The following is a 12,072-nucleotide window of genomic DNA, read 5'->3' on the forward strand; positions in this document are numbered from 1 at the left end:
ACCAGAAACTTAACTGGACCAGCCACATAAATATTGTGGCAACAAGAGCAGGTCAGAGGCTGGGTATTCTGTGGCGAGTATCTCACTTCCTGACTCCCCAAAGCCTTTCCACCTTCTACAAGGCACAAGTAAGGAGTGTGATGGAATATTCTCCACTTGCCTGGATGAGTGCAACTCCAACAACACTCGAGAAGCTCGACACCATCCAGGACAAAGCAGCCCGCTTGATTGGCACCCCATCCACCACCTTAAACATTCACTCCCTCCGCCACCGGTGTACCGCGGCTGCAGTGTGTACCCTCTACAAGATGCACTGCAGCAACTCGCCAAGGCTTCTTTGGCAGCACCTCCCAAATCCACGACCTCTTCCACCTAGAAGGACAAGGGCAGCAAACACATGGGAACACCACCTCCAAGATCCCCTCCAAGTCACTCACCATCCTGACTTAGAAGTATATCGCCGATCCTTCATCGTCGCTGGGTCAAAATCCTGGAACTCCCTACCTAATAGCACTGTGAGAGTACCTTCACCACACGGACTGCAGCGGTTCAAGGCGGCGGCTCACCACCACCTTCTCGAGGGCAATTAGGAATGGGCAATAAATGCTGGCCTTGCCAACGATGCCCATATCCCATTAAACAAATTTTAAAACAATATGTGGCCTGTTTCCCCTGAATACATGTCAAGTGTGCGAGCCACGAAAGGTTGGACATGCAACAAGTAGGGTAGTTTCAATATGGAGTAGGATGTTGGAATTATTGTATTACATACAAAAACAAGCCATTTGGCCCCTGGTCATTGCCAGTGTTTAAACTCCACATGAGCCTCCTGTCACTCTAATTATCTTTTCCCACCATGACCCCATACCGCTCTAAAACGTGTCCTCTTAAAATATGTCTTTGATATCTGCTTCAACCATTCCATGTGGCAACGAGGTCCACATTCTCACCACTCGCAGCGTAAAGAAATTCCTCCTAAATTCTTTCTTTATTCTGTCTGTGGCTATCTTATATTTATGCCCCCTCGTGGACTCATCCATAAGTGGAAACAGTTTCTCCACATCCACCCTATCGAACCCCCTCATAATTTGGGTAAATTAAAGGTGGTAGAGAAAGAGCGGGGAATTATAGACCGGTAAGCCTGACATCAGTAGTGGGGAAAATGCTAGAGTCCATTATAAAAGATGTAATAGCAGAACACTTGGAAAGCAGTGACAGGATTGGACAAAGTCAACATGGATTCACAAAAGGTAAATCATGCTTGACTAATCTACTGGAATTTTTTGAGGATGTAACTGGTAAAATAGATAAGGGAGAACCAGTGGATGTGGTGTATTTGGACTTTCAGAGGGCTTTCGATAAGGTCCCACATAAGAGATTAGCGTGCAAAATTAAGGCACAAGGGATTGGGGGCAAGGTATTGACTTGGATAGAGAACTGGTTGGCGGACAGAAAGCAAAGAGTTGGAATAAACGGGTCGTTTTCCGAGTGGCAGGCAGTGACTAGTGGGGTACCACAAGGATCGGTCCTAGGACCCCAGCTGTTCACAATATATATTAATGATCTGGACGAGGGAATTGGATGTAATATCTCCAAATTTGCAGATGACACAAAGCTGGGTGGGAGGGTAAGCTGTGAGGAGGATGTCGTGAAACTCCAGTACGATTTGGACAGGTTGGGTGATTGGGCAGAAACATGGCAAATGCACTATAATGTGGATAAATGTGAGGTTATCCACTTTGGTGGCAAAAACAGGAAGGCAGATTATTATTTGAATGGCAATAGATTGGGAGAAGGGGAAGTGCAAAGAGACCTGGGTGTCCTTGTGCACCAGCCGCTGAAGGTAAGCATGCAGGTGCAGCAGGCAGTTAAGAAGGCAAATAGTATGTTGGCCTTCGTAGCAAGAGGGTTCAAGTACAGGAACAGGGATGTCTTGCTACAGTTGTACAGGGCCTTGGTGAGACCACACCTTGAGTATTGTGTGCAGTTTTGGTCACCTTACCTGAGGAAGGACGTTCTTGCCATGGAAGGAGTGCAGCGAAGATTCACCAGACTGATACCTGGGATGGCAGGAATGACGTATGAGGAGAGATTGTGTCGATTGGGCTTATACTCACTGGAGTATAGAAGATTGAAAGGGGATCTCATCGAAACCTATAAAATTCTGTCAGGTCTGGACAGACTAGATGCAGGAAGGAGGTTTCTGATGGCCAGGGAGTCCAGAACCAGGGGTCATAGTCTAAGGATAAGGGGTAAGCCATTTAGGACTGAAATGAGGAGGAATTTCTTCACCCAGAGAGTGGTGAACCTGTGGAATTCTCTGCCACAGAGGGCGGTGGAGGCCAGTTCATTAAGTATATTCAAGAAAGAGTTGGATATATTTCTTGAGGCTAAAGGGATCAAGGGATATGGGGAGAAGGCAGGGACAGGGTACTGAATTTGGATGATCAGCCATGATCTCATTGAATGGCGGAGCAGGCTCGAATGGCCTACTCCTGCTCCTATCTTCTATGTTTCTATGTTTCTATTCTAGAGAAATGGGCCCCAGCCTGCACAATTTTCCTGATAGTTGCATCCTCATAATTCTGGTTACATCCTTGTGGCACATTTTTGCACTTTCTCCAGTGCTTCAATATCCTTTTTCATAGTGTGGAGGATAGAAATTAGAACACATTGCTCTGGTTTTTTGGGTGTAAAATAGGCGCAAAGCATAGCAGTTTAGCAGTGGGACGGCCTACACCCAATCTGCACAGACATTGGTCCTACTGTCAAACTCATGTGGCCCATTTTTAGGTGTCCCAGCAGATGCCAGAAACTTGTATTAGGCCCCTAACTTGCATATTCAAGAGGCCCAACGTCTGTTAAATTGTACCATTTAGTTTATACTGCTTTTCCTCATTTTTCCTTCCAAAATGCAGCACTTCATATTACTTTGCATTAAATTCCATCTGCTGTGTGTCTGCCCATTCCAAGAGTCTGTCTATGTCCTCCTGAAGTCTACTACTATCCTCCTTACTGTTTGCTACATTTCCAAGCTTTGTCTCATCTGCAAACTTTGAAATTATACCCTCTATACCCGAGTTCGGGTCATTATATATCAAAAAGAGCAGTGGTCCTAATGGGGGACACCACTGTATACTTCCCTATAGTCCAAAAAACAACCGTTCACAACTACTCTCTGCTTTCTGTCTCACAGTCAATTTTTTATCCCATGCTGCCACTGCCGCTTGAATCCCATGGCTTTATCCAAAAACAGATAACCAGGAAAGAATACAAGGCAGTAATTTGTGTGGTTCAGGTGATATTATAAATTGAGAGCAAAATTGCAGCTGTTTACAATAGGTATTTGAACCATGAGATTAAATTATTGGCCTGAAATTAATTCCATGCACATTATGTTAATTATACACTACAGTGGGGTGGGATGTTTTTATTTGTTTTGGCTGGGGAATCTGTTTTGATTAAACATCTTTTGACAGTGAACTCCTATTCCTGGCTGAACATTGACGGACAGGACATTCCATGCACTTGAAAGAACGGGAGCGATCTGATAATTGCAGAGTTTTTAATTACCAGCATATATCAATAATGTTTTGTTCCAATGAAGCCTTACCCTGGAGCAAGGGTGTTAAACATGCAAATACAGTTTAATCCATGATACAGTTTAATCCGGCCCATGCGTGTTATACTGAAGGTTGCTGTGTATCCTGGAATGAGCCTTTTAAACTTCACACCACAGTAGCATTCCGCCGTCAGAGCCGGTACACACGTAGAGTGATCGGGGCTGCACAGGTCCGGAGATTGGGACTGGTTGGGAGATTGGGACTTAGGTGCGGTGGGGATATTAGGTTCTGGGCAGATGGAGAGAGGGGGACTGGGGCTCAGGCATTGTGAAGAGAAAAATGGGGTGGGATGGGCGTGGAGCTCAGCATTTTGTGCAGAGCCGGTAGCAGCAGCAACCTGGTGAGTGGGAGCGGCGCCAAAACAGGAGCAGCCAGTAAAGGGGTGAGCGAAACCAAGGGACCTTACTGTGGGTAAATAGCAAAAGATTGTTTCTACTGGTGGGCGAATGGGGAACAAGTGGATGGAGACCGAGGATTCTCATTGCACTCAGAGAGCATCGCAAGCTCCAATACATGGAGGAGTGAAATGCAGGAGGGCCGAGTGCGGGATGGCAGCAGCCTACAGTGGTGCTGTGGAGCTGGGAGGAGCATGCTTACTCCTCCACACTTCACAAAACGATGTTAAAACTTGCCCTACCATTTCCTTTAGACTATTTTAGAATTGGAAGAAATTGTCTGAGCTTGGGGCATATGCTCCATCTAGTTGTTCACACGTTTTCCAGAAGGGTCCTGAAGCAGGTGAAGGACTCTTTACATATTGAAATTGTTCCAATGTTGATCTGAGGTAGCCATTTGGTATGCCTAAAAACAGTGAGGACCAATATGGCAGCAGCCATGCCATTGGCGCAGATTAGGTTGTAGGATCGCGCACACGGAAATTGGTATACATTTCACCCATTGTACATCCAGAAAGTGGGTGAGACGTATACCAATTTCTACCCCAGTGTGTCCAAATAACTTTTGCTGAATGTGGCCCACACCAAGTGCCAGGATGTTGGATCAGGCCCACCATGTAAATTGAATTTGACACCCCTGCCCAAGAGTGCCCTTTTTTAACAAGAACATATTTTAATCAAACAATTCGATTCCTAAAAGGTGCTGCAGTTTGTACACGAAGTATAGCTGTGGTGCATAGAATTAAGGGGAATGTGACCACCTCAATTGGGGAATGGTTAGACGGGTAAGTTCCTCAGACTGAAAAGACGTGAGTGGAGCTTCACAGGAGTCCGGTCAGGCCACTGTTATTAAATGATCTGAACTTGGGAATTGAGAGGGAAAACATCAAAATTTGCTACTGACAACAAATGGAGAGGTGTGGTAAATTGTGTCAAGGATTGTGAAATACTTCAAGAGGACACAGATGAGCTTTTAGTCACCCCTCCTAATATCGCCTCCTTTGTTCAATTTTTGTCTGGTTATACTCCTGTGAAACGCCTTTGGGATGTTTCCCTATGTTCAAGACACTGTTGGGGCCTTTTTCACTAGAGCTGAGAAAATTAGGAGGTGATCTGATGGAGGCCTTCAAGTTTATGAAGAGATATGATGGGAATGGTTTCCACAAATTGGCAACAGTTTGGTACAAATTTAAGATCACAAAGAATGAATGGGGTAATTAGATTAAATCTCTTTACATAGAGAATGGTTAGAAATTGGAGTTCTCTGCCATAAATTGTTGAAAGAGTCCATAAATTATTTTTTAAAGGAATTTGGTAGTTGCTTCAAAAAAAGAAAATCATCAGCGCCAATTGGCCAAATGGTTTCTATGTTGTAAAATTCTATGGGCTGGATTTTGTGAATGGAGGCGAGTTGGAGGCGGGACTGCTGCTTGTCGTGTCAATGTTCCGCCTCCATCCTCGCCTGACCAACCAGAGGGATTTTCCCCTGATTGACCTTGTTAAGCCCGCCCTGTGGGCTCAGCAGGCCAGTTAGGGAGGAAGCCACTGACAGATCACGTCAACGTCAGACGTGCTATCTGTCAAGACTTCTTCAAAGAAGAAATGCCAGCGTTTGACAGCTCTGTGAAGCTGTTAAACACTGACATTCTCTTTAGTTTGATGAGACCTTGTGTTCAGGACTCATCAAACCTTTCAAATTTGTAAATTTCACAAGGCTGTTGGAACGGAGGTTACAACAGCCATTCTGTGAAATTGACAAGCAGGATGTCGACTCTCCCAATCCACCGCAGCTGAAGGTTGTAGAAAGAAAACAAGGTAAGTGAACATTTTTAAAAATTAACACTCAGCTTGCATACTTACCACTCCACACTTGCACCCATCACTCACCTCTACACCTTACTTCCAGGTACCTCCGACCGCCACAGATTTCTTCCACGTCTCCTCCAACCCGCCGAGGTTCTCTGAGGTCGGGAAGCCATCACCTGTGAAGGTAAAATGGCACTAATCCTTTTTTTCTGCCTGTTAACAGGCAGTTAAAAGGATTAAATGCCTTTCCCGCCTCCAGGAGACGGGACCCGAAGCTGCACATCATCCCGCCTCCTGGCAAAAGGGCACGGAGGTGGGATGGGGGCAGCTTTGCCATCCGCCCCCACTTTCTCAGAGTTTACCGGCTGTCCCGCCTCCATGCCCCCTCCTCGGGGCTTGCAAAACCCAGCCCTATGATTCTATAAGCATTTAAAACAAGACAGGCGGGCAGGCGCCTCCCACCTGCAAAATTTCTACGAAAGTACCTGGTGGCTGACTGACAGTTCTTTTGTCACAGCCAACTGCCATGCGTTCTCTGGAGTTTTAACAAACGAGTCCCCCACACATCTGCACAGGGCAATCCCACCACAGGGACAACACCCTCAGCCCATAAAGCCCACAAAAATATTCTCGACTGAGTCCATTCTTCAAACAGAGACTTTGCGATCTCTTCAGTCCCCCATTTGATGCTTTTCTTTCCACAAAGCATCACTCGACGAGAGAGCAAAGGTCAAAGTCTCCCATAAGTGAAGCTGTTTCCTTGTTTTTACGTTTTAAACCCCAGAACTGTACCCCTTACTGCATGTCATAGTTCCCTTCTACCGAGTCAAAACATCAGCGAAATGGCTTCTTAACACATTCGAACGGCTGGGTTCCAATTCCCACCAACAAACTTCAAGTCAAAATACAGATATTTATAAAATCCACAGGACGTTACCAAAAGGTCACCGCGCACATCACACAGTACAGCATTGACAGGTGGTAACACATTACAAAAATGCAACAGCGCACATCGCGCAATACAGAGTGTAAAACTATAACCAGAATACAATACACTTGCTTACAGAACTTTGGTACATTACAAGTTTTGGCAGGGAGAAACCATCATCAACACAAATCAATTACACCTTTCTGGATCAATCTAACACCCCTTGCCACCGCGCTTGGAGCATCTAGCTCCGTCGCCTGCAGCTGGTGTAAAACAAGTAGCTTACAAGCTGCTTACAAGCAACAATTGTATGATAAGTAATGCATGGGAACAGATGCGGACCCAACGAGGAATCTCTATACTCAGACCGATATCCCACCATGGTGGCGAGAAAATCCCCTTGATCTCCTCCCCCACTTCTACTGTCTTTTGCTCTAAAGTGTAAAAATGTTTCTGGGAGAGCTCAACGGTCTTTATTAACTAAGTGAAGTGTTCCGGCAGAAAAGGAATCGAGTACCTGAAAAGCTCCACATAGTATGGTTCGACCGCCCACAATCTACAGGGACAGGGTAGGCTTCAGAGGCTAAACGAAGCTGGCACGGGCTCAACGAATTGTTATACAGGTGCAGCGCGGCGAGATACTTGTTACTTAACCATGAAGGGATGCGACCTTGCCTCAGGTCCTCTAGGTTACTGCGGCCCTCGCCCAGCAACCATGCTCCATACAACACACACACCTCATTCCGTTCAGCCTGCTCCGAGGCGTTCCTGTCCTCCCGTATCAAATCATTAACAGTTTTAGCGTGCCTCTCCAGCTCCACAATGACCTCCTTTAAATGAACAGTCATTGCCTGGTCCTCATGAAGCTCTGAACCCACCTCTGTATTCTCTTCCCCTAGAACCTTACGCTGTTCGTTCTTTAACCCAGTGATCTGCATCTGGAGTTGTGCATCATCCATACTATTAACAATACCCGTTCCTGTACTGAACGCTGTGGCTACATCATTCCAGGTCCCTCTTCTCTGCCTCCCGGACCCCACACTATCACCAACATTCAGATTATAAAGCTGTTCTTTCTCTACATTTCAATAGTCCAGTTCATAAAATTCCTGAAACATCGCTTTTAACAGAGCTTCATAAAGCTTCTCCGTCTTCCTTGGACACCACCCAGGCAGATGGATTTCAGTCAGGTTCAGGATCACGGGTGCCATGGCGTAGTGCACGTTCTGAAACAACACTTTGTCAGTAGGGATTAACACCAACCCATTCCCTGGACCCCTGGTGGTAGTGGAACACCCATCTACAGTCGTCTGTACCGTTGGGGCTCTGGGCAGGGGCTTCCTGGTATATGAGATGAGCTCTGTGGCGATGATGGCGTTCGGGGGTTTTGGGATCACACAGGAGTCCACACTCCGATCCCAACCGATCCCACCCCCGGCGTCCTGCCATCACCTGCTAAATGCGATCGACACACCCGCTGGGCAGATCTTTTCTGACCCCCACATACACACATAAATCCCTTCCTTGGATTCCCACCACTTATCCCAACCCACATTCACTCCTCCCTGAGAACCTGTGATCGTCCGGTACGTGTCATTACTTAGTCTTTCCCAGTCAGCTGTCTGGTCCCCTGTATCCGCGCTCAGTTTCCTGAGCCACCACCACCTTCCCAGTGGAATGTGTCCCCTACAGCTAAGGCACACCCGTTTACCCTCTGTTACCCTAACCCGGGAGGTGGTAGCCTCTATTCTCGGGCATGAGATGGACGCTTCACCATAGGTGAACTCGTCATGGCTGGAATACCGGGTGGAATTCGACCCCAGCCATCCAGGCCATCTTCCCTCGTGGAGATAGACGCTCGCCCCATCCTTCGAGCCACCTCCAGTGGTCACGGTCGGTCCGTCTCCGCCGGTGCAGCTGAAGACAACCGATTTCTCGGTGTCGCCCCTGTGACTCGTGCTGGCTTCAATCATGACGATCAGGACTACCATGGCTGACTTCATCTTGTTCTTAGGCGTTCCCTGAAAACACACAGAATACAACGTTGTCTTTGGGTGATGCCTCACCTTTCCAGACGCAGCTACACACGATTAAAATCTAAACTATACAGACAAGCTAAGGCAACAGACGAGAGAAAAAAGTAATGCACAGCGCCACCCGTCTCCGGGTGGCCACACTAGGTCTCCTCAACCCTGGGCCACTTACGACGCCGGCTTCCTTCGTTCACCGGTGTGTAAGGAGACGTCCACGGCATCCTCGGCCGTGGGATCCTGGCACTCCTTCTCACTCCTGCTGCCACAGGCAGAACGATCCTCAAAAATCCCACCCTTAACCCCTCTGTCCTTGCGAACTACGGCCCCATCTCCAACCTCCCTTTCCTTTCCAAAGTCCTTGAACATGCTGTCACTTCCCAAATCCGTGCCCATGCTTTCTGGAATTCCATGTTTGAATCCCTCCAAATCAGGTTTCCACCCCTGCCACAGTACTGAAACGGCTCGTATCAAAGGCACAAATGACATCCTGTGTGACTGTGACAAAGGTAAACTATCCCTGATCGTCCTTCTCGACCTGTCTGCAGCCTTTAACACGGTTGATCACACCATCCTCCTCCAACGCCTCTCCTCCATCGTCCAGCTGGCTGTCATCGCCGTGCACAGCGCCCCGCTCGCGCCCCGGACACAAACTTCACTCACGTCCCCTGACCTACCGCCTGGCGCTTTGTCCGACAGAGTCAGGGTGCTGTGTTCGCGGCTGGGATGGCACAAATTAAAGGGCAGGTGCCGGGCCGTCAATTTTTTGGGCCGCCTGTCAGCACCTGCCCCCTTTCGCCTCCTCTTGCGGGGTGCCAGCCGCGATCGGTTAACCCGGCACTCCTCTTGAGTGCCGGGCTCTTTTGCCAGCACCCTGCTCCCTGGTGGTCCAGCAGGGCCCCGGTGCGTGCTGCGCTAGGCCTCTCCCCTTTAATCGGGAGGGAGGCCTGTAGTACCACGGCGCTACGTGTCGACACGCCTGGCGCTGCTGCACGTAACACCGCAATATTCAATGGGAGCACCCGAAGAGGGAGGGGGAGCGCTTTCAGTAGCGCCCCACCTCCTGGTTGGGGCACTACCATTCAATTTCGGGCGCAGGGACACTAACTTTTTCGGGGAGCTAAAAGTAGCGCCCCAGCGAAGTTAGTGCTCCAAAGGATGCGCGACCCAATTTTTCCCCCTAAGGACCATAAGTTGATACAATAAGTCTGTTGTGTATATAAATTCTACAGGTATATAAAGTTAGAGACATTACTGATATTAAACTCATTGATTTATAATTTGGAAAAATATTTTACACATGGCGGAATACTTCCCAAAGTGTTTCAAAGTGGCCGTTTGTAGAATGGGTTCAATTGCACAAAGGCTCCCTATCTTTTGAATCCTCCACCTTCTATTCTATTGAGCAGGATGATTCTGGGTATTAACTAGGATTCCAAATTTGAAATATTGAGTAATACAGCTGCAGGAAATGGGTGTGCTATGGTTGGGATTTTTTTTAAACCAGTAAAATACTTTAACCTATTTGGATTGCTCTTAGAAATGTCTTGTGTAAATAGTCTTTATTTTCCCTAGTTAATTTTCAAGAAATTTGATGTGACACTGGAAAGTTTTTCAATCGTGCAAAGGTAAAGCAGCAATCACAAGTGTTGCATTTATCTGTGGCTTTTATCCTAATTTAATTCTCTCTTTATTTAGGTAAACTTTCCTCTGCTCACAAACAAAGTGAGAAATATGGGCGTGAAGGAAACCCTGTCCTGGCTGTATTACCAATACCTGCTTATTACATGCAGCTATGTGCTGGAGCCCTGGGAACAGACCGTTTTCAATTCTGTTTTGCTCATTATCGTGGCACTGGTTCTATATACAGCATATGTCTTCATTCCCATTCACATTCATCTGGCACTGGAGTTCTTTTCTGGCCTAGGAGCGGGCCAGCCTGAAAGCACAGTTGCCATCATGACTTAACCTATAATGATTGTAAATATCAAGACTTTTTTTAAAAGAAAAAATCCTGTGAATCTATGGACTTGCTGACAACTCTGCAATGGGTTTTGAACTTGCTTCCTGTCTGCAGTCTTATTTCTTTTGCACCTCAGTCATCTTGTGATCCAAATAATGCAATAAATGGCATTCTATATATAAAAAAAGAAAGCGTACAGTAGTTCAAGTTAGGAATCCACAGTCACGAGCTAACTGAAATGTCACTTCAGTGTGAAACTAGCAATAATATAATAGCCACTGGGAACAATAGCCATGGGGCTTAAATATTTACTCATCAAATCTTGTATTTGTCTAAATTCAATTCTGACAAATAGTTCACATCCACTACCTTCTCTATTTGTGTTTTATGTAGACCTTTTATTGTAATGCTACAGTTACATTTTAGTTTTTTTTAAGAAAAAGATTCCATTTGCTAAGACTTATTTGTGTAAGTGACTCGTGGCTTTGAATCTGATTGTCTCAAACTGAACAAATCGTGAAGGACAAACAAATGTTAATTTATGTGACAGCTCAAACATATCAGGCCATAACACAAAAGGTGACATCTGGGTACTATAACAATGTTGCTGCTTGGTGTTAAAATTCAGGGGCTTCTCTTTAATGATTCTAGCTACTTGCAAAGAAAAATTGAGATATATAGATATATTTATCTATATGTAGGGAGGCTTTTTTGCAATTAAATTGACTCAATGCTAGGCTGATTATAAAGAAACTTAGAAACATCTTAAAATGCCCTTTTAAAATTCTGTTTTACAGCAATGCATGAAAATGTGCTTCCATGTATTATACTCTATGGCACTATACTCCCGTTATAGGAAATGCTATTGGACAAGGAAACAGTAGATGGATACTTTGCCAATAAACCATGAGGTAGCTTGCCATATGAAAACCTTGTATGCAACTAAGGTCTGCTTAAAGTATTCCACTATTATCCTTATGCTGGGAATAATTAACCAAATCAGATCCAGTGGAATATTTGTTGCATAAGCTCTGTGCCTATTGTCCAAATAAATGCATTGCAAATGAACTCAGTATTACTCAGGAAAATTGATGGTTATACATTATGGATTTTCAATAAAGTTTGTTTAAAATATCAGCTTTCTCATTTCACAATAATTTGATACATTTATATTCAGTTCTTCCTCCTTTGTAGCTGCGAATGCAAGAACAAGCAGAGGGTAAAATGGTCTCAATCTCTGTCTGTGTACAGGTGGTCTGTTCTTCTTCCAACTCACTCCCTCCACCATTGGCGAACCGTGACTACAGTGTGTACCATCTACAAGATG

General features: G+C 45.8%; 1 protein-coding gene across 1 annotated transcript; it reads left to right on the forward strand.

Moving 5' to 3' along the window:
- Positions 1 to 10,488: 10,488 nt before the first annotated feature.
- On the forward strand, positions 10,489 to 11,839 carry sptssb (serine palmitoyltransferase, small subunit B). Its single transcript, XM_085989449.1, has one exon. It carries the CDS (start codon positions 10,517 to 10,519, stop codon positions 10,748 to 10,750), a length of 234 nt encoding a protein of 77 aa, XP_085845575.1. The 5' UTR covers positions 10,489 to 10,516; the 3' UTR covers positions 10,751 to 11,839.
- The last annotated feature ends 233 nt before the right edge of the window (positions 11,840 to 12,072 follow it).

The sequence above is a fragment of the Somniosus microcephalus genome, chromosome 6 (assembly GCF_052327205.1).
Source record: "Somniosus microcephalus isolate GS21.2 chromosome 6, FLI_Smic_1.0, whole genome shotgun sequence".
Taxonomy (NCBI): Eukaryota; Metazoa; Chordata; class Chondrichthyes; order Squaliformes; family Somniosidae; genus Somniosus; species Somniosus microcephalus.

Bases quoted from the DNA above. Each gene is read 5' to 3' on its own strand.
- sptssb (XM_085989449.1), top strand. From the start codon at position 10,517: ATGGGCGTGAAGGAAACCCTGTCCTGGCTGTATTACCAATACCTGCTT.